Source organism: Mastomys coucha, unplaced genomic scaffold (genome assembly GCF_008632895.1).
Source record: "Mastomys coucha isolate ucsf_1 unplaced genomic scaffold, UCSF_Mcou_1 pScaffold9, whole genome shotgun sequence".
Lineage (NCBI taxonomy): Eukaryota > Metazoa > Chordata > Mammalia > Rodentia > Muridae > Mastomys > Mastomys coucha.
In genome coordinates this window covers 22,170,627-22,193,136 of record NW_022196915.1, presented here as the reverse complement: position 1 = coordinate 22,193,136, position 22,510 = coordinate 22,170,627, and the positions used below count along the sequence as shown (strand labels likewise).

Here is a 22,510-nt window from a genome sequence, read left to right as displayed (position 1 = left end):
TGGAGGGGAAACTGGGAAAGGAGAAATTTACATGTAAATAAAGAAAATATCTAATAAAAAAATTAAAATTTCATCTGATCTAACATTAAAAAAAAGAAAAAGGAAAACCCAACTCCATATATGACTTGGGTAAATATTCATCTTGTCCTACTCATAATAGTCCTAAATTGTTAAGAATAGCAATGTGCTATATCTAGTCAGAGTACATAAACAAACTGAGAATTATTTTTAAAATGTAATACTCTTCAGAGAGCCAAAAAACAAAAGGAAGAAAAGCTTAATACTGACTGATAGCCACAATGTGATAGATCAGTCTCATAGAAACTTTGTTGAATGACATAAGGTGAACATGGATATTTATATTCTCAATCCATATATATGTGATCCACAAGAAAGGTGAATGTAATTCTTCTGTGTATTCTGAGTGAAAAATATGGCTAGAGAATGTTTTAAGGTAATGAAATGGGTATTTTTGCCTATGTTCATGAGACGAACCAGTTCTATGTGCATCTTATTCTGTGTGTGCCAGTTACCTCTTATGTATGTCTGTGTGCATCTTATTCTGTGTATGCCAGTTGCTTCGTATGTATTTCTGGGGGTGTTTGTCTTTAATTTTCTCTTCCTAGAATAAGGCAGATGCTAAGACAAGATGCTGACATCTACTGAATACCTTGGGCTACAATCTTCAGGGTTTCTTTCAATTTCACATATTGGTAAATTGCAAAATACACATTTCCATTACCTTCCAATGTTCTCTGGTCATGCTTCACACATAGAATACATAACAGGATTACATTTACCTTTCTTGTGGTTCGTATAAATGGATTCAGAATATAAGTAGTCATGTTTACCTAATATTACCCAACAAAGGTTCTATAAGACTGACCCGTGACACGGTGGCTATCAGTACTGCAACTTTCACTTCTTTTCATTTTTGGCTTTTTGCAAAGCATTCCATTTTAAGAATAATTTCCAGCTGGGCAGATATTCCTAAAGTCTCACCAATGATTCGCCAAAGGTGAATTCAATGCTCAAAGCCACAGATTAAATTACATGCAATTTATACTCACATGTAGAACTCCTTGGCAAAATCAATTCAAACTGCACTTCTTTAATGAATGAATAAGGGAATAAATGAATAAATGAATGAGTAAAGAGAAGATACTATTCAACCTGCAAAATGGAGAAAGTGCTTTAGAGCCAATACAAAAGATATAGAAATGGAAAACTGATCATCCATTGTGAGTGGCTTAGGAAGGAAGCGTTCAGAGTCTCCCACTCCATACTAACTTGGACGCAAATAAAAGACATAATTTAGGTCCTAAACCATGCAGCTGCTGTGTTATTGCTTTCCACTGCAGAGAGCTGCCTGAATCTTACCATCCATTTTCTGAGGGGGTCAAACTACCTTTCCTATTATCTATGCCAAATTATCCTGATGTTTGAATCAAACATACCCAGTGCACAAGGAAGGGGCCTCTTGTGGCAACTTTTCTCTCTTCTCAATAGGAACTCCCATTATGCCTCAGAACCAAGATTCTGCCACACAAGTGGCCACCTCCATCACCTACGTCCTGCCAAATGTTGGTGCTATGGAGTTCTAGAGCTTCTAATTATTCAGTGGAAGACTGCAGTCCTTCCAGGGATTACCTCTTCTATCTCCCATAGAATTGATGTCTGACACACAGTGAGAGCAGCCCTTGCCATACAGCAAAAAGGAAGAGGGCAGTTGCTGATAGGTGGTATCCAGATAAGTATTAAGTAGGTACAAGAATAAATAAGATGCATTCATTTTCTTAGTTTGTAATCTCAGTTGATATGTATAAAGAGGAAAAAATACTTTATTTGAATACGGTAGCTTCAAAAGCTACTTCCCTCTGAAAAAAATTACCGTCTCCAGCTACCAGGTCTGAGACAAGCTATTCATCTATTTATTCAAAGGGCTCAATGAGCTGTAAAGATTGACATTTAAACTATTAACACTATATTCTGTTTGACAATGTTATTAAATATTAGGTCTGATTTATGGAAAGCCTTAATCATTTGCCTGTCCAGATGAGTGTGGCCATGTACAGACATTGGGCTATGTGGAATGTTACTTGGTAGAACTGATTGAACTTAAAAAAAAAAAAAAAAAACTATTTCCACCATCAACACTAGAGTCTGACTTCATATGATATTACCATATAAATTTGAACCACTTGAAAGCTCAATTTTGTTATCTCAGTATTTTCCAATTGGTAATTTTAATAGTTTGGGAGCCAAAAATAAAATAACACATCTAAATAATCTTTGCTGTAGAAAGGATGGATAAAATTTCAAAATGGAAGCAGAGCATATAGTTTGCTGTAAGTATGCAAGTAGGAAGGAAAGAAAATCATGTGCATATGTAAAAGGCAAACACACTGCGGGATTAAAATGGTAGGACCAGCTTCTGGGGACCAGCAACACTGACTTACTACTGACTGCTCCACTATTGTCTGTGTAACATTGGGCAGTCAACCTTTCTTAGGAGACAATCTATTTAGAATGTAACAAAAAATATATGTAAGTCATTTGACATCTCTGGTTCTCAGACAGTGTGCAATGGATTTTAAGGTTAGTCTATACCAGGTGAGCACAAAATTTAGCTTCTAGTTCAGTGATAGAGATGTTCCTAGGCTCCCTGATATAGACCAGAAAGAACAAGAAAGACAGAGACCACACGATATTAGTTGTGGTAGAGACAGATGAAGAACTACTAGCAATGCCTGAGAGACCCAAGATGGTGCAGAGATAGATGAGGAGCTTTGGGATGTGGCTGTAATGCTGCAGAGTGAAATCCTGAACTATGCAAATGGCCTATGAATTATTAGGTGGTGCAGAGACATGTTGGACTGTTTTATGGCAATTTGATACAAGCTAAAGTTATCTAAGAGGAAGGAACTTCAGTTTAAAACATGCTTCCATAACATGGGGTTATAGCCAAGCCTACAGGGCACTTTCTTAATTAGCAATTGATGGGAGAGGGCCTAGTCCATTGTGTATTGTACCATCCCTGAATTGGTGGTCCTGAGTTCTATAAGAAATTAGGTTGAGCAAGCCATAGGAAGCAAGCTGGTATATAGTGCCCCTACATGGCTTCTGCATCAGCTCCTGCCTCTAGGTTCCTTCCCTGTTTGAGTTTCTGTCCTGGCTTCCTTTAGAAACAAGGAAGTTTAAGACAAACAAACCCTTTCCTCTCCAAGTTAATTTTGGTCATGGTGTTTCATTGCAGCAATAGAAGCCCTAAGACAAGGTTTAAAACATGAGCTGCTGGGTAATGAATAGAGAATGAATTACTGAATGTGTCTATAAGCTCCTAGGTGGTAGAACACTAGCTAATGAGCTACTAGAGAAACTTATGAGCTATAAAATGGTGTATAGATAGATTGAAGCACTTAAGAGGTCGCTGTGAACTTCTAGATGGTGTAGAAATCTAGATGGTAAATAACTAGCAGTGCCTATGAGCAGATGTATAATCCACAGCTCTGCTATCAGTCAATTGCCATGCATTTCCTTGATAAACCAATAGATAACTATTATTTTTGGCTTTAAAAGCCATATGGTCTCTATCAACTCTGCTAGATTATCAGGAGAAAAGACAGAACAAAAACATATATGAATGGGTGATAGTTTAGTAAATTGTATATACAAAAATATATTTGAATTATAACCATATGGTAGAAATTTGCCAATCTTTGATGAGTCTTTATGTCAATTTTTCTTTAATTTTGAGAATTTCCTATAGGTATACAATGAAATATGATCATAATCTACTCCCTTTTCCACATTCCAGCTCCACCTTTTTCTCTATATGTTTCTTCCTACTTCACATATCCTCCTTTTAAGAACCCACTAGGTCCAATCAGAGCTACCCATAAGCGCACAGTGGTGGGGCATTCACTGGAGTATGAAAAACCTACTAGTGGTCACAGCCTCAGTAAAGGGTGATCCTTTTCCCCCAGCAACCACGCACTGCCAAGAGTTTCTCAGTGTGGGTTTGGTCTGGAGATGATCTATCCACCTACACAGGAACTCTTGCCAGCTTGCTAAATCTCGAGCAGATCTGTTGAGAGACCATGACTGTAATAGTCTCTTGCCTAGAAGAAGCATTTCACACCACATCGTACAAGTCCTTACATCCTTCTCACCACCTCGTCTGTGCTCTTCCCTTCCCCTTGGTGCTGGTGCTGGGATTATGAATGAATGGAGTGCAGTTGAATACTAAATGCAGAAAGGCGTTTATGCATGGAGGAGTGGGCAACTATGGAGGAAATCTGGAAGTGAAAAAGGCAGGTATAATTCAAAGGAAGGATGTCCAAGAAGCCATAGAGAGGGCTGCTATCATGCATCCCAAATCAAAAAGATGATGATGGTGATGATGATGATTATGTTGATGATGATGATGATGGTAGTGATGGTAGTGATGGTAGTGATGGTAGTGATGGTGATGATGACGATGACGATGACAATGACGATGATGATGATGATGATGATGATGATGATGATAAATCAAGGGATAGTAGACCACAAGTGAGAAGATAGAGGAAGAGTAATGAGGATCACAAGGCTGAGCACGGATGGCACAGGGGAGAGGGGTATGGGAGATGGATTAACCAAAACTAAGGCTGTATTAAAATGTCTTAAGGAAATCAACTAGTTAGTGAATTACTTTCAAAATACAACCTAAAAGAGAATGTTAACAAATTCCCTCACATATGTGGACAATGTTGACTAGTCTTCCTTTGGTCTGAGAAATTTATATGCTTGAGAAGAGTGAAGGCAGTCCCTCCCACCTCTACCTGCTGAACATCCTTCAGGACCAGAAGGATTCCCTCCTGAGTGAAGGCTATCAAGACTTAGGCCTAAAAATAAACTTGGGCATGTTTTCCTGCTTTTGCCATCCGAGAATCTAAGGTTAGTAATCTGCTAACAGAGAGCAGGAACTGTGGGCTTAATTCATCTGTCTCTCTCCTATAGACAGCAAACAGTGATTCATTCAGGAAAAATTCAGTATTTATTGAGACATACCAGATGCCTGGTAGATTTCTCAAAATCATGTATCGTACTCTTTTCATAAATAAAAATTTCTTCTCTTTCCAGATTGCTTCCACTGTCTTCTGTATGGTCCAGGAAGGCCTGTACTCATATTTGCCTCCATAGTACTGGGCAGGAAGCTATAGACTCAGCTCAACATTTTTTAGTTCTGCTACTATAAAAAGGGATTGCTTCTTGCTTAGCAATATCCCACCTAAGTTGGTTTTAGGTCATTAAAAGCTGCAGTATTTCCCAATAAAAATTAATAGCACTTCTCCAACATTGCCCAGACACCAAGCTCCTTGACTTTAGTGGCAATTAGACATTGCTCCACTATTGCACACTGTCTGGAAATGGAGCTGGAATCACCAAAGAGCAACTGGAAATTAGAAATGTGATTGCCCTTCTGTGGCTAAAGGAGGCTCTAGAAGAAGTCCCGTGGTAGGCATCTCTTAGCCTATGCAGGGCTCAGTAGCAAGCAGGCTCCGAGTGGTGTTTGGAGAGCTGCTCCTATTTGGATGTTAGGCTGTAACCCACATATTTCTATTTGTCAGCTTTCCCTTACAATATTTAGATTTAGGGCATGGTCTTCAATTAGGGCACAACCACATAGAGTCTGCTCTATTGTAGTCTAGTGACCTATAAGGTTTCCAAATACGTAATCTTCATGCAAGGAGGGAGATCTTCACAGGGGCAAAGAAAAAGCTTTTCCATTCAGATCTTGTATATGGACAAATGAAGCAGAAGGATACCATAGGGCATTGAGATCATTTTCCAATAAAAAAGAAAGAAAACAGCATTCTTCATTTTCCAGCATTACTAAAAACTCATTTTTATGATACTGGTTATAAAAGCTTGAACGTCTGAGAAGTGCGAGCAGACAATTTCCCCCTTGGAGATTTAAATGTAAGAGGGGGGTGTTGTGACCCTGAAGTCAGCTTGGTGTTTATAACATGATGTCATAAATGTAATATAGATCCAAGAGGATGAGATTCTGTATCACTAAGCAATGGCCTCTGATAAGGATTCTTTATTTTCACTCTGTGTGGTTTGTACTGCTTTCATTTTGTACTGCTTCACTCATCTGCAAGACAGCGCACAATGGACGAGGGTTGACTAAGATCAGGCAGAGGCATCTCCCCAGTGACCCATCTCTAGATTTGCCACTTCCTAGAGGCTTTTAGTAACCTGTGTTGGCTTTGACTATACCAAAGCAGGCCTACGGATTGAGCAGGAAAGGGCTGGTATGTATCTAGAGTCAAACTCTGCCTGATTTGTTGTAGATTCATCTATTTGCAAAGTAGATGGGTACAGAGAATTATATTAGTCAGAGACCTTGATTTAGGATATCTGTTCATGTTGAATGTTTTGTGATTGAGTCATTTACTACTTGTTATTGTGTAATATGAAAATAAAAACCATAAAATCACTGCTTATCCAAAGCTAACAGTGACTTACACCATCAGTAAGTAACAGCTTCACCCCTTCCTGCTGCTCATGCCTCCCATATGACAATTACCATGGTGACTCTTGTATTTTATCATTACATTGGATGTGCATCTGAGAGAGCTTTATACATTTTTTAAAGGGGGTGATGGTACAAGATATTTTCTATTAGCTGACCCATATGAAATCATGTATAATGCATTTTTGTTCAATATTATTCTGCCAAGATCCATCTATACCATTCAAAGCAGCTGTAGCTCATCCATTTTATTAAAGATGTTTTTCTCCATGTTAGAGGCTACTTGGGTTGTATCCAGGGGTTGAGCTCAATATGCAATGTTACCATGGCCTTCCCTGTCTCCAGGGGTTCATGTAGACATTTATTTTGGGTGGATACACAAGAGTAGAATTGCTGAGCCACAGAGTACATGACACCTCATTCTCTGGCAGAATGGCAAACCCTTTTCAAAAGTGGTTGTATTGAGTACAATCCCACCAGCAATTAAGCACCTGTTACTGTGAATCCTCTCTACCACCTCTCGTCTTATGCCAGGCTAATTGGTGTAAAATGATATATCTTTATGGTCTCAATTTGCATTTCATAAAACACTAATGACTTTAAGCATCTCTTCCTGTGATCATTGGCCATATGTGTTGCCTCTCTGTGAAAGGCCTGTGCAAGACTTTTGCCCATTTTTTACTAAGCTGATTGAGCTTTCTCCTTTTTGATTTTCAGAAGCCTATCATACATTCTTGGGGCTCATCATATATGACTACACGAGTTGTAACCATTCCCTCCTTAGAGTGTCTCCTGAGAAGGAGCTATCTTTTACTTTCTAAGAGGTGCTGTGTGCAATGATATTTTAATGAGTTTTTGTAGATACTCCACGGATGGAGTCTCTCTCTCCCTCCCTCCTCTCTCTCTCTCTCTCTCTCTCTGTTTCTCTCTCTCTCTTTCTCTCTCTCTCCCTCTTCCCCCCACCCAAGAGACAGAGAAGGCCACAAAAAGGAACACCAAGACCCTCACCCAGACCTCACACTCACAAAAAGGCAGTTTGTCAACATTTTGTTCATTATCTCCAAATGAAGGTGTCTGCCTCTACAAGACTGGTTACCAGGGATGTAAGAAAGCCCAGGTGCTTAAGGCTGGACCGTCTAATTTAGTACACAAAAACTCAAGAAGCCCTAATGTTGTAAGCATGAGAATGGCACAGTTATATGACAATTTATTATTCTGGTTAAATATAGAGACTTAAAATTTTACCAAGTATAGAATCTTAAATTTCTGAGAAGAACCAGAAACAGGAAGTTATTCAGGTTTCTCTGGACTCTGAGAGGTTCCAGACAGGGAAATTAAGAAACCAGGAAAGATGCTCCATGCATATCATTGGTGACATTGATGAACTGAGATTCATACCCACATGTATCAGACAAGCTCTGCTTTTCAGCCTTGCCAGAGGGCCAAGGAAAACCAATATAGTCAACATTTCCTTTCAAATAGCTGTGTAAGAATGCATTCCCAGTTACGATCCTCTGCACACTGAGGCCATGGAATGAAGATGGTGCTCTGCCAGGACACACCAAGCTTCCCATATAGAGCTGAGGCCTCTTTTCTTAGATGCCCTGAGCTTCTCCTAGGAAGGAGCTAGAAGGTCTGAGGAGGGCTCTCCTAGTGCAGATCTGGCAGTATTATTTAGTGGCCCCAGGAATTTTCCCAAGTCAAGCTCACATCTATGGTACTGTGCACTAAGGCCTGACAGTTATTAAAAGACCAAGGAGGGGATTAAGGGAGTGTATGTTTTGTGTTTCTGTATGTGTTTGGTGGGCTTGGATTCTATCATGTTTCTCTGGGGCCACTCAAAGCTTTTAGACCCCTCATAAATGATTTTAGGGACAGTAGTTGCCACATGCTAGGATTTTTGGACAGAAGGATGTCAGCAGTAATAGTAGCAGTCACAAGACATCTGCCTTTAGCCCACTCCCTTTCTCCCCATTAAGCTTTAAGAGCCATAGAAGAGCACATGGCAATGAATGCCAGCCCTTAGTGACAAGGAGTCAAAATCTAACCATAAGCAAGACTCTGTGCCTATGAAATTCATGTTTGATGATCTAGCACTGCTCAGTGCACAACATTGTAGGAAACCAAGCTAAGTAACGGAGCAATGTTTGACAAGCTACTCAGGCCAGTAACTACCCTGTTTAGAATTTACTGTTGTGTTGACACATTCTAGTGTTACCTGAGAAGAGAGAACCTCAACTGAGAAATTGCCTCCAACAATTGGCCTGTGGCATGTCTGTGAGGACAATTTTCTTGATTGGTAATTTAAATAGAAGGTTCCAGACCACTGTGAATGGTGCTACTCCTGGGAAGGTGGGCCTGAGTTATATTTAAAAAGCTGGCTGAGCATGAGCCATGAACAGTAAGACAGCAACCAGCATTTCTCCATGGTTTCCACTTTAATTCCTGACTTCTGATCTCTGTCCAACTTCCCTCAAAGTTGGACTATAAACTAGAACTCTGATATGAAAAATAATCACTCCTTTCCAAGTCACTTTTAGTCATGGTGTTTATCACAACAGAAAAGCATACAAGATGAGAATGCTGGGATTTCTTCCCTCTCCAGTACAGGTTCTACCCCAGAACCACTATTCTTCCTACCATTCACAAAACACATCTCTTCTCCACAACATAGCCCAAAGATGGTCTCAGGTCATCTTTGGCTCACATGTGGTCTTTCCTATGCTAGTATCCCTATCAACTCGATGTAAGTACTCCTGACCCAAAGATACTTTTCTTGTTCCATTGGTGCTATGTTTTCAACAAGTGCTCTCACCTGTAAAGGGAGAGCCACTATACCACAAGACCAACAGCATATATGGAGAAAGTCTCAAGGCTCTGTTTTAACCTGACATCCCCTGACCAACTTCCCCAAGGAAACTTAGAAGATATTTACTGCATAGCCCCCTCTGCTTCTACAGATAAAAGTGGCCATCAACTTGCAGAGTATGAGAGTAGATTTCCTACAGGCATATGCTTCTGAAATGATATCTGCAGTCTAAAGGATGATCCAACCCACAGCCCCTACCCCAGCACCTGTACCCAGATACCAACTCTTGCCTACCTTCCTGATACCTTCTGAAGGGTTGGACACACAGTTGTCAGCCCCTCCATTCTTGCTTATAGTCCGCCAAAGCTCAGCAAAAGTGCTATCCTGCTCCAGGGGATTGGTTCCCTTGGCTCTGAAGTACTCGTAGACAGCAGAGTCCCGGACAGTGCCATAAGACATCTCCAGTTGCTTGGACAGGTCCTGAAATGTCCTGAAAGGAAAAAAGACAATAAAATATAACGTTAGCAATTGTTGCATACTACACATTATAAGGATAGAATGGGCTTGCAAGCTCCCTCTGAGTTCCAGGCTCTGTACTAACCCATTATCCACATTCCTCAAAGCCAATGTACAAATGCATCAATCCCCCAGCCTGGAGCCAGACCTCCATATGTCACAGTTAGGTTTCCTCAATATGAAACATATAAAACTAGGTTCTGTGTTGAGCTCAAAGCATAAAACAATAAGTAAGAAATGATTTCTGCCATTAGTGAGCTCGGAATCCAGCTATAAAAATATGAATCAAGGCAGGGAATCACAATATAACAGAGTCAGGGCAACACAAAACAACAATTACTGACAGCTTCTGCCCTGAGCAAGCAAGATGGATGATGACGATGATGACTAGCCCTAACACTTGGGTTTGTGTGGCACAGACATTCACTATGATACTGAATCAATTAAGAAGAATTCCCTCTAAAACTTGCAGATGCACTGGCATTCCAGCCAATTAATGACGCAGAGTACCTACCAACCAAGTTCATTTTTGAAAAAGTAAAGAAAACTTGGTTTTTACATGGATCTTGTGGTTTTGTTTTGTTTTGTTTTGTTTTGTTTTAGCATTGAAAAGTATTTAGTAGATACCGATGATTAAAGAATAATACTTGTGATGGCCTGGATTCATTTCTACAGAGAAGAAGAAGCAAGTAGCTCCATCAAGACAGATTTTAGAAGGCCAGAGTATCCCCTTAGCAGCCTGATAACAGACACCTAAGCTGGGGTCAGAGAAGAAGGCTTCTTTCTGGAAAGGGAAATGGATATTCTTCCCGACTTTCTGCTTTGTGTGGCAGTAAACCCATCTTGACCTGAGAATGCCATTATGTTGAAAATGTCCTTTCTGCACCTTCCTTACTGTACTACGTCTATATCACTCATGTTAACACTCATGGAATGCCATGCCTGTTTTATAATGGGTCACTTTTCACCCGAGTATCCCATGGCCCACTTGGAGATCTAGTCACTGTGGCCACCAAGACCCACAAGAGAGAATCTTTCCAGAAATCACTAGCCTGGGAAGAGATCCAAACTCAACATTCAAAATACAGTTTCCCGTGCTTGTTATTTTCGCACCATTAGACCATCAAAGACTCTTTAGTTGAGCCACAGTTAAATCAGGAACCCTCTATAGTGAGGGGCTGGCAGGATAAATTAGTACCGTTTTCTTATTTGCTATTTGAAATGCAGTCCCCATCATAATGTATGACATATATTGCCATATACCAGGCCAATTTTCAAAATTAAAAATCCTTAATGGGAACCTAGACTTTCTGTCCAGGGTCTGAGGGGATCACTCTTTCTTTGTTTCTCTTCTGAAAGTCTCGGTATCTCCTCTATCAACCCACACCATTATCAGTACTACCTGATGCATCTTCCATAGGAAAAACCAACCCAAGTATTGTTTTACTTTTCTACTGAAGTAATAAACAATGCAAGCAAAAGGGAGTTGGAAAGGAATGAGTTTACTTCACTGTATACCTTTAAGACTGACATGAAGAGGAGTCAAGGCAGGAACCTAGAGACAGAAACTGAACCAGAAACCACGGGAGAATACCGCTTACTAGCCTGCTCCCTATGGATTGCCAAGTTTATATTTCTATACAGCCTAGGACTACCTGCCCTGGGTAGAACCATCCCTAGTGGACTGAACCCTTTCACATCAATCCTTAAGCAAGAAAATCTCCCAGTGTCTTAACTTCAAGCAATCTGATGGGGGCATTGTCTTAGTTGAATGCCTGTCTTCCCAAAACTTCTTAACTTGTGTCGTGTTGACAACAAACTGACCAGTACACCAACCAATCTTGGCAGGTTAATCTATACAACTTCTCCCTTCTCTCCATCTCCAGTGGTTTTCCTTATCCATAGTCAGCACCATTGCCAACCTGAAAGTAAAAAGTACCACCCGCTCTCATCTAAGCTACGAGGCTATACCTCTCCCTTTGCTTGGAATCCTTTTATCTCACTCATGTACCTGCATGCTTCTGTAAATCTAGCTGCAAAGCCATCCTCAGCCCAAGTATCCCTTCGCTGGTTCTTCATAGCTTGAAGGCTATCATAGCTGCACCATCTCACTGGTATTTCAAAGAGCAGTATCCCTTATTAAGGAAAAGTAGTGGCTCTCCAGTCCAGCTGCTCTCTTGTTTTTAGACCCACTGTCCCTAATAGAATGAGCCTGAACAATATCCTTATACCTCACTTTCCAAATCTTAAGATGAGGGCTAGAAGCAGAGCCTGTAGCAATGGATTCCGACTGAAGATTAAGTTAGGATTCATGCTCAGGCCAAAGAACATTACCTGATGGGGTCAGTACCCAAGAGCTGGAGGTCATGATTCTGAGATGACATTATATACATAGGTCCCTACCAGATGTGAGAATTTGCCAGCCTGGAGCTGAAGCTCCTCCATTCCTACTCTATGGCCCTGGGCCCAGGGCTGGAGCAGTCTGCACAGCAAGCATACAAGGCCCAGCAGTGTATGGTTGCTCTCTTCTGCTGTGGTGTTGCTTTCAATAGCATTCCCTTGTTCCTTGCTATTTGGCCAAGTAATAGAGCTCAGGATTCATTTCCACACATTGCAGATGAAAGGAAACATAAAATAACAAATTTGATGAAGAAATCTTTCTAATTATTGTTCATTATTTATACCTAATTGAAGCAAGATGTTCCTTTGCTTGAAGGGCCCCAAGGGTTGTAACTCAGCTATAAATCGCCTGTAATGAAAGGAGGGGAAATCTTCTTTTTCCTACATATTTTTATTTTATTTTTCTCATGGTAATACAAACAAATACAAGCTTTGATGAATGGGAAACATCAGGATGAATTACACAGTTGAGTACTAAATACTGAACTCCTTTAAATTACTGCAGTTTCTATGAGTATGGAACAAATGCATAACTTCCAGGGAGCTCTGATCTCCTGTTTTATCCCCACATTTGAAATGGAGATTTTCTCTCTCATGAGTATTTATTCATGATGGTGTTCCTGGCCAGAGGCTCAGGGAACATCATGGATGACAAGCAGGCAGCCTGAATGTTAATGGCTCTATCTCCCTTTCTGTCCCAGCAGAGCTTATTGTTCCCTCTTCCTCAAACATCACCTTCACCCTGGGAAGCTTCATCATCTGACCCATGGTCTGTCTACTACCTCCTATAGACATAGATTTCTATACAGAGATCTCTCTAATTACAGATGCATATCTTCTCAGTAAAGAATTCCAGGATCATTTCCATGACTGTCACACAATAGGTCCAACCATCATGGTTCTGAGTGTCTAAGCCTAAAAGGACTGGAAGATGTGGGCCCTCCTAAGGACACCCCCAAAACTATCATCTCCATGGGTCATTTTCCTTTTGTCAGAGCACAGAGTCTTAGAAAGGGCTCACAGGGAAGGATAATGGGGACTAAGGACAACCAGTCAATGAGGCTGCCAAGCTAGCCTTGACAACTAACAAAAGACAGATGCTGAAGGCAGATAGGAAACCCATTCAAAAGAGGAAAGGAGTTTCACCAGGAGTGGACTACACTTGCAGTACACACAATTTACCTTTTCTGAGGCCACTCTTTGCATCAAGAAGTGACTACAAGCATCCAGGTACTTAAATTATAAGACAGATGGAGGGCAAACCTATTCATCTCAGCTTGGATGTCTGTCAGTCCAGTGTGTAACATGTACCTCGATAAAATAACAGAACCAGCTATTATCCCAAACCATTTTTAGATGTCTAATAGGCCAAGAACTGTGATACCTAAAAGCAAGATTTGAATAGTGACAAGCTACCAGAAGTTTACAACAAAACATATGTGAATGGCTAGAGAGAAAATAGGAAACAGACAAGCAAACAAGAAACAAGACAAAACAAAACAGAAACCAGCACTGAGCAAACAATGTGAGTGGGAATAAAATCCAGTTATACATGGGGGACTCCTCAACATCCAGGAGAGGAGCCCTAAGTTGGGAGTCAGATGTAAGAAAGGGTCTTCTAAGGAAGCATTTAGCTGAATAATGTAGCCTGGGTGAAGGCAGCCAAGCAAGAACTGATGAGTAGGACATTCTAGGGAGAGGAGAAGTTACCTCTCCAGGCCCTGATGGATGAGAAAACATAGATCATGTGGGCTGCATATTACAGGGTGATTTTAGCTAGCTGACAGAGCTTTGCAAAGCTGGCAGCTCTGGATGTGGATACTGTCTCAGAAAATCCCAGTTATCTGATGTACTCCCTCAACCTTCATGTGGGCCTTGGAACGGGAGTCTCAGCAGCTCCCTTGGCATGATGAGAGATGCAAATTCTTGACCCCAACCCCAGCTCTAACAATTCAGAAACTCCTGAGCTGGTGCTAGGTTTCTGTGCTTTCATAGCTTTCCAAGTGACTAATAAATTAGGTTCTAGAAACACTGACCAAGGCAACACATTTAATATCTGAGGTCTTAGCCTTCATAAGTCATCCCTGTTGGTGAATATTAACGATCACAGACACATATCCAGCCCATAGTCAACGTTCAGTGTCTGCTCTTCTGTCGGACTATTAACAAGTAGTCCCAATGTTTGAACCATTGTGGCCATCTGGTGGAGTGGAAGGTGGTATGCTGATACAATTTATATTAAAGCCTGGAGCATTTGCTGGACCTCACAGTGGAGTTAATGATATACCTTGAAGTCACTTAAGACTTTGCTTGATATCCTGCAGTATACACAGCCTATTTGTTTAACTTGCCTTTAAGAGAACAATGTAATGACCAACCTTACTTGCCTTGGATTTCCCATGTAATCAGGTGATGCAACCTAAACTAATGCAGAGCTTTAATCTCAAATTAAATACTCTTCCAGGCCACTAATTTAGAGCAGTATATGTGTGTGTGTGTGGGAGGGAAAGGGGTAAGCATTTGATGAAAACAGCTAATAGTCAAGAGTAACCTTATACAATAATTACCCACCACAAATATTTAAAATGGTATAGAGACATTGCTTGAGAACAGGATGTTTTTAGTACTGTTGGTTACCTGCATCAGTTAGAGTCAGTTGGGGTCAGCTACTTAATCTCTTATAAAACTCTGTTAAATGTTTCTGTAAAGTATCCCTCATTTCTTCCCAATGTGATGCTGTATGTGTTTCTCAATAGATACAAAGCAATGGCTTTTGTTAGACATACAGGCACTAGGTATAGACAGAATTCACACATCAGACATAGACTACAGACAAACGAGTTACTACAAACTATAAAAAATGGAAAAGACAGAGAAAAGTAGAGAACTTGAGCTTTGGCTTGCTCTCCATCAAAATAATCTAAGGAGAAATGCTAAAATTTTCTTTCCTTAACACTTATACATTTTGGAGCCTCTGAGTTTATCCTTAATGCTTTAAACCAATATCAGTAGGAGTTACACTGCATGGAAGAAAGCATGGGTAAGAAGCATACATCAACTTTCAGGATCATATAATCAAAACCTACCTCTCCATTTGTCAATCTATTTCCCAAGGAAAACAGCCCATACCCAAATTTATATCTACCTCCCCACCAAGGTGCAGGTGAGTTCTCCCTATCAGCTCTTAAACTATCACCTTATCAATACTGCCCAATTCAGGTCTCCATGGTACCAAATAGGATGGTCTAGGACAAATCTGAACACAGACAGGGTATGGAGACACCAGAACTCCAACTTGCTTTTTGAGCAAAATAACTTCTACTTCAAAATGGCCACCCTAGAAAAGTAGAAAGCACAGGACAAGGGATTGGGACAAATGGCTTCTGAGACATTGTCTTACTTAGGGTTTTATTGCTGGGAAGAGACACCATGACTAAGGCAAATCTTATAAAGGACAATATTTAATTGAGACTGGCTTATAGGTTCAGAAGTTCATTCTATTATCAAGGCCAGAGCATGGCAGTGTCCAGGCAGACATGGCAATGGAGGAACTGAGGGTTCTACATGTTGATGTCAAGACTGCTAGGAGAAGACTCTTACCAGGCAGCTAGGAGGAGGGTCTCCAAGCCCACCCCCACAGTGACACACTTCATCCAACAAGGCCACACCTCCTAATAGTGTCACTCCCTGGGCCAAGCATATTCAAACCACCATAGCTGTCATCCCTTGGCTCCTTTGCTCTTAATCAGCAAGTGAAGTACCGCAGTACAAGCGTGATCATCCTCAGAATTCCAGCCCCTCTGCCTGTCCCTTTTAGACAATACCTAGTGTTTAAATCCTCCCACAACTAAGCCCACTCTCTTCTCCAAGTTTACACTTAAGCCAAAATGTTCCTTTCTATGCCTCTACTAAAACCCCGGTCTTCTGTATCTCACATCCTGAACGACTGATTTGGGGGCTTCTCCATTGGAAATCATAACTGATAACCATGAGCATCTCAAACAGTCTTGCTGATGGGCCTCTGCATGCTACCCTCAGCTCTGAGAGAAGTTTCCTCCATCTGTAAACTAACCTCTTTGAAACTGCACAGTGTCCCTTCAGTCACAGCCAAGGACAGTCTCCCCAGCTGGCTCTCACCTCACTTCCTCCCCACACCTTGCCCTACAAACCAATCTTCCTACTTCTAGATACATTTTCATTAACAAAGAGATGAATGTGTTTGCAGTATGGAAAAAAATCAATAATACAGAATTTATAAATACATCTTTGCATGTTAACAGAAATATTTACATTGGCAATGGAGATAAATACAGTTTCAACATGCAGAATCAATGTACAGTATATGTAAAACAGATTTCAACAACCATGGGACTGCCATATTCTAGAACTGACTAATCTAACTATTATTCTTATTCTTCCTAAAGGAAAGCAGTGGGGAGTCCTATGCATGAAGGATAGTAGGCATACATAGCTCATAAACGAAAGTCTTTACTATAGTGTGTATATATGCCTGCTATCATTCCAACACTCATGTTTCTGACTTATGTCTGAATCTATCCATGATGATGCTGCACACAGGAAGCATGGCTTCCTGGTTATCCTTCTGCTTTCTGCTTGAGAACATGTACACACACGCACACACACACACACACACATGCACATGCACACACAAACACACACACACACATCTCCTCTGTCCCTTTCTCCAGTTCTCAGAATTCTCTTGTATCCTTTTCTCTGTGTCTCTTCCATGCAGTGCAAGGCTTCTCAAGGGTCTTCCTCTTCATTCAGTCAACATCCAATACCTCCTCTTTTTGAGAATCTGCCTGTATGAGACCCTGCTATAGGTTTAGGGATAGAGTAAGAATAACAAAGAGGTCTTGGTTCCATGACATCTACATGTCATGTTAAGATTGGAGAGAGAGAAAGAGGTACCAACAATTATGCGATGCTGGGGTCTGAAAACAGAAACTCTTATCATGGGCTCTGATGGTCCTATGAAACTCTGTCACAGGTCTTTTGGTTTTTTGTTTGTTTGTTTGTTTGTTTTAGCATATTTTTGTTTTCCCCAGTACTTTAAAAAGCACTTTAAAAGTTAAAGATAAAAGAAGGCACTGTGTAAATTAACACAGTTCAGATTGGAGGTCATGGTTGGCAGCCTCTGATGAAGATATTGCTGGGGAGATAGCAAAGCACAATACAGTTTATGGAAAGGAATGGAGAAGATAATGATATAAAGAAGTCAGACAGTGTTTTCAACATCAGCTTTGGCATTTGGGCACATGTTTTTCTCTATTTGTTTCCATCAGACAAAGATGAATTAGAGGGCACAGGCTCATGGAAGGCTGGATTGAGACCAGCAGCATCTGTCCTTCAGGGGAAGAGACAGGGTGGCTGCAGAGGCAGCCTGTCAGTTTCTCTTACTCCAGAGACTTTTCCCCTCGGCCATCTAGCAAGCCTGGAAGACAATGAGGCTAGATACATGCAGGTTCTTCATGTCCAAAGCCTACTCAGGGCACTGTTCTAAGTAGTAAGCAGAGTGGCAATCCCAGATCAGGAAAACTGTCCTGGGAATAAAGCAGGGCCTACCACAGAATGAAGTCTGATTGCCCATGACAAGCTTAAAAAATGAAAAAACAGACAAACAGCAAAAACAATAATAAAAACTCTGTTTAATACATTCCTGATATATTAAATGAAACATAAATAATTTATGTTTTAAATGATATTATTAGAGTGTATTATTACAATTATTTTATTGTTTTAATATTAACCTAATTTATATAGCAGTTTTGAAAAAAAAAGGTGAAATATAAACTTTAGTTCCATTTTTGTAAGCATTTGTGTCTTGGTGAGTATCTCAGGTCAGAGGGGGCCAATATAATTCAAAACAGGTATAATTATTCAAAAACAAGAAATATACCTTTCAACATTAGGAAATAGTATCTATTTCCACCTTTAACAAAAAATCATTAGTAAGTAAACACACACACACATAAAAAGAGATAAACAGAGAACACTTGCAAGGCTTTCAGTTCTAACAAATATATTCCTGCAAAATTTGCATTTGAATTATATGTAAAATGTGACCCAAATGATTTTTAAAATCCCTCTGATATGTAAATATCAGTTCTGGTCTCCAGGAACTTAGCTCTGTGCTCTCTCTTTTCTTTTCCATATATCCCTTTCTTTCCAAGTATAGTAGGACTACTTGTCAGTAAGACCCATTTCAAAGAGGAACCTCTCCTCTCCCAGGCCACCCCCATCCAGTATTTACCAAACAGGCTATGGTGGAATAGATTGACTCACATAGCTGAATCTTCCGAGAGCCAGACACATAGAGACACACACCTAAAATTTCCAAGGCCAGCCTCCCCAACCCAGGGCTCAGAGATAAAATTCCTCTACCAGACAGGCTAGCATATCCTTCACTTCTGCATCATTCGACTAAATTTAATCCAGGCCTGGACCCTGGAAGTGACTGGTTTCAGTGATGGAAGTTCTGAAAATGAGCTGAGGGAGATAGAAGGGCTGTGCACATGGCACTCTCTCATTTTCCACTAGGTCGAGTCTGCAGGTTTCTGTGGTGCTCAGTGAAGAGGACTCATACCTCCTGTAACTGGAGTTTCTGCTCTCCCGCACCCACTAGCCTCTTCACAGATACTATGCTCATGGAGTACTATCATGAAAGACCCCTGTTCACTCATGTCTTCTGGTCTACATTCAGGCACATTACCCGCTGAGCCATACCCAAAAAATCTTCTCAACTGTCACATCTTATAAAAAGAGTGGGTCCTGGAACCGAGGCAATGACTTAGCCAAAGCACTTTCTACTGATGACTGCTGGGGCTTCCTACCAAAGTCCCTATCCATAAATGCTGGGTAGGCATGGTGAACTTCTTGTAATCCCAACTTGTGGGAAGCAGAGACAGTACACACTTGGAGCAACCTGACTAGCTAGGTTAGCCAATCAGTGTGCCCTTGTTTTAACTGATAAACCTTGCCTTTTATCATATGCAGTAGAGAGTAATCAAGGAAGATACCAGACATCAATTTAGGCCTCCACATACAAGCACACATACTCAGATACATATATGTATACAGACACACATGTAAACATGCATACATATAAGCACACATACTATTTATACATATATATGCAAAAGTGAAGAAAGGAAGGAAGGAAGGAAGGAAGGGAGGGAGGGAGGGAGGGAGGGAAGGGAGGGAAGGAAGGAAGGAAGGAAGGAAGGGAGGGAGGGAGGGAGGGAAGGAAGGAGGGAAGGGAAGGAGGGAAGGGAGGGAGGGAGGGAAGGAAGGAAGGAAGGGAGGGAGGAAGGAAGGAAGGAAGGAAGGAAGGAAGGAAGGAAGGAAGGAAGGAAGGAAGAAGAACTAGTTCACATCCACAAGATCCATGTCACTCTGTGCTCCAGGCTGAGTCTTGTCCTGATACTTACCATTGTACCCCATATATCCTGTGTTCCTGACTCAACTGCAAGCCCCCTTGAGCATGGACTATATCTACTTGCCCCATATGGTAGACAGCAGTAAAAGAACCAGTTCTGATTTAACCATATCCTGTGCTTGAAGCTCAAAGGCTGAATGTTGCTGGAGAAAAATCCAAGCTGGAAGCTAGCATGCTAATGGGTCTAACTTAGAACCACTAACCTCACAGACTTCAAGTGGACCCTCAATGCTGTTGGGCAATCTTTTATATTTCCCTGTACAATTGATTCTCCCTCTCTCTTGGATGACTCTCAGAAAACAACCCTGCTTATTATTTCCCAAGAAAGCCAAAGCCATTGGTAAAGTCTTTACTAAAGACTCAGATTTTCTAAAACCACTATATACCCACCTGATTTCTTTATAAGCTGGCACTTCTGCTCTCTCTCCTATTAAGTATATTCATTTGTCTCCTGGATATAAGAGTGATCTGCATTCTCAAAGCACAAAGTTATCACCCTTTGTCTCTTATACTATGAAATTACTTCTTTATATGGACCATTTCCATGGGCTTGAAAACACATACATCTTCTACCTTTAAACAATCTTTGATACTGCATTTCATCCCAACCTCCTATCCAGCTCCTGGAGAGAGTTATCTGTGGCTGTCATTTCCATCACTCTCTCCCATTTCTTATGATCCGAACTCACTCAGCTGGCTAACCACTAAGCAAAACCTGTTTTTCTCAAGGTCATTAATGACCTTCCAACTATGGAGTCCCCACTCTTTCCCACATCAGCAGTATTTGACAAATGATCACTCTTTCCTTCCTAGAGCGCTTCTTTCCTTGGGTTTCAGAAAAATCATGCAGGAACCTCCTTATTCATGACTTTTCTTCGTTCTTTATTTTCACAGATTGAGTCCTAGAGTGTTCTGGAGCTGGGGTATCACATCCCTTCTACTCTGGTGACAAACTTTGGCCAGAATCTCATGTCCATTAGCTGGAGACACATCTCTACACTCTGGACTCACAGTGAACCATTAAGCCCTAATTTGCCCTACAGACTCCTCAAAATCATCCAAGTGATAACTCCATTTAGTTGACTAATATGTTTCCAGACCAAACACAGTCAAACTCAAACACTTAAAATACAAAGCCCTAAACCTAGATTGAGCCTTCTCATCCTCTTGTTTTTCCTTCTTAGTCAAATGTTCTTGTATATACTGAATCCCTGATAAATGTCACTGTCTTTACATGGCCTTTGCTGACAGCCATGTATAAAATAGCTATCCCTTAATGTATATGGTAAAAATAAATTATCCCAGCCTGTTATATAGGTGTTTGATGCAAGTTTAGCTCTAAGAATAAGATCTGGCTGTTTGCTTTATATCACCAGTATCTATACTTTAAGTTATAAGCTATCTCCATTTGTCTAAGACTAAGGGAATTTCAGATATTGATGAATTTCAGGGTAAAACCCAGGAAAACTCTAGACAAGTTGGTAAAATTTGTCCCTTATCTACAGTATTTCTTTGGCATATAGTAGATACTAATGGACACAGCAGGCATACACATACACACATACACATACACACACACACGCACACACACACATACACATGCACAGAAGTTAGCTTTGTCATGCCTTTAAAATGTTTAAACTAGCATTTTTTTGTTGGAAAAAAATCTCCATTGTGGATGCCTGAGTTGAAAGAACTGCGGTCTTGGGGCTTAGCACAGAGTGGTCTCTATCCAGATCAGCATCCCCACTCCCGCTCAGGGGTAATGTGGAGTATTGAAACTTCAAGATCCAGTTTCTCACGGATTCTGTGGAAGTCAGCCTCCATCAGATGAGAGCACTTCTAGATGTAGCTGCTGTCTGCTTCCCTGGCTCTTGTGTCCCTGCTACTCAGTGGGAACTTGCACAGCATCCCTGGCAGTGCCACTGAGTGCCTCTATGCCATGAACATGGCTGGCTCCCAGTTATTAACACACACAAATATTTGCTGCCACAAATCAGTACAAAAGCAGAATGAACCATTGACCTTTAATATATCAGTGCTGGGGCTCTTAATTCATTATGAGCCTGTCATAAATGTGGCTGAAATGCAAATGAGAGTAGCTACCATCCCAGGAGTTAAGGAAGATGCCACCCAGCCCCAGCCACCTGGCACACCAGGACTCTCCTTCCACTCCAGGGCAATACCCTTTGTCTTCTCTGCTCCTTCTGAGTTCTAGCCCTCATCTCCTTCTTTACAGATACCTGTGCCCCTCTGCTTTGTCTGCTTTCCTGTCATATAAAGACTGCAACTCCAAGACTGTACTAATGCTTTATTCATATTGCTCCATTTAACCTTGGCAGTATCTCTTTCAAAAAGGTTATTAATACATCCCACTCCCTACTTTACAGATAAAGAGGCAGGGGCCCAGAAACATCAAGGAACTAGTGGAGGTAACAAGTCAAGGAGCTGTCTTCAAACTCAAGATTGCTTCGTGAAAAAACCCTGTATGCTCTAGTTCCGTCACGTGGTGATAGTAGCCTGTGCTAAGTAGAGGGAGTGAAGAGGAAGCCCTCAGATACCAGAGAACATCATGCGCAATGTACTGCTAGGATTAAACACCATCTGTAGGGTTATAATACTGAACTGATTCTAACTTGGCAGAAAACAAAGCATTAGAGGTTGGGGCAAGGAGAGGTTAGTAGGAAAAGAGAGACCAAGGTTAGAACTCAAAGAAAAAGAGGAATCGACACAAAGAAGAGTCATTGAAAATGTCCCACACTGAGGTAATAGCATTTAAAAATCATGGATATCTGTGAGA

At 40.9% G+C, this 22,510-nt stretch overlaps 1 protein-coding gene across 2 annotated transcripts in view; it reads right to left on the bottom strand.

The window, feature by feature from the left end:
* Positions 1-22,510, bottom strand: part of Grid1 (glutamate ionotropic receptor delta type subunit 1) — a 719,786-nt gene that overhangs the window by 50,467 nt on the left and 646,809 nt on the right. For both annotated transcript variants that reach the window (XM_031363059.1, XM_031363060.1), the window contains exon 13: positions 9,627-9,822. In XM_031363059.1, coding sequence (XP_031218919.1) covers positions 9,627-9,822 — 196 coding nt within the window. The remainder of the gene's footprint in view (positions 1-9,626; positions 9,823-22,510) is intronic.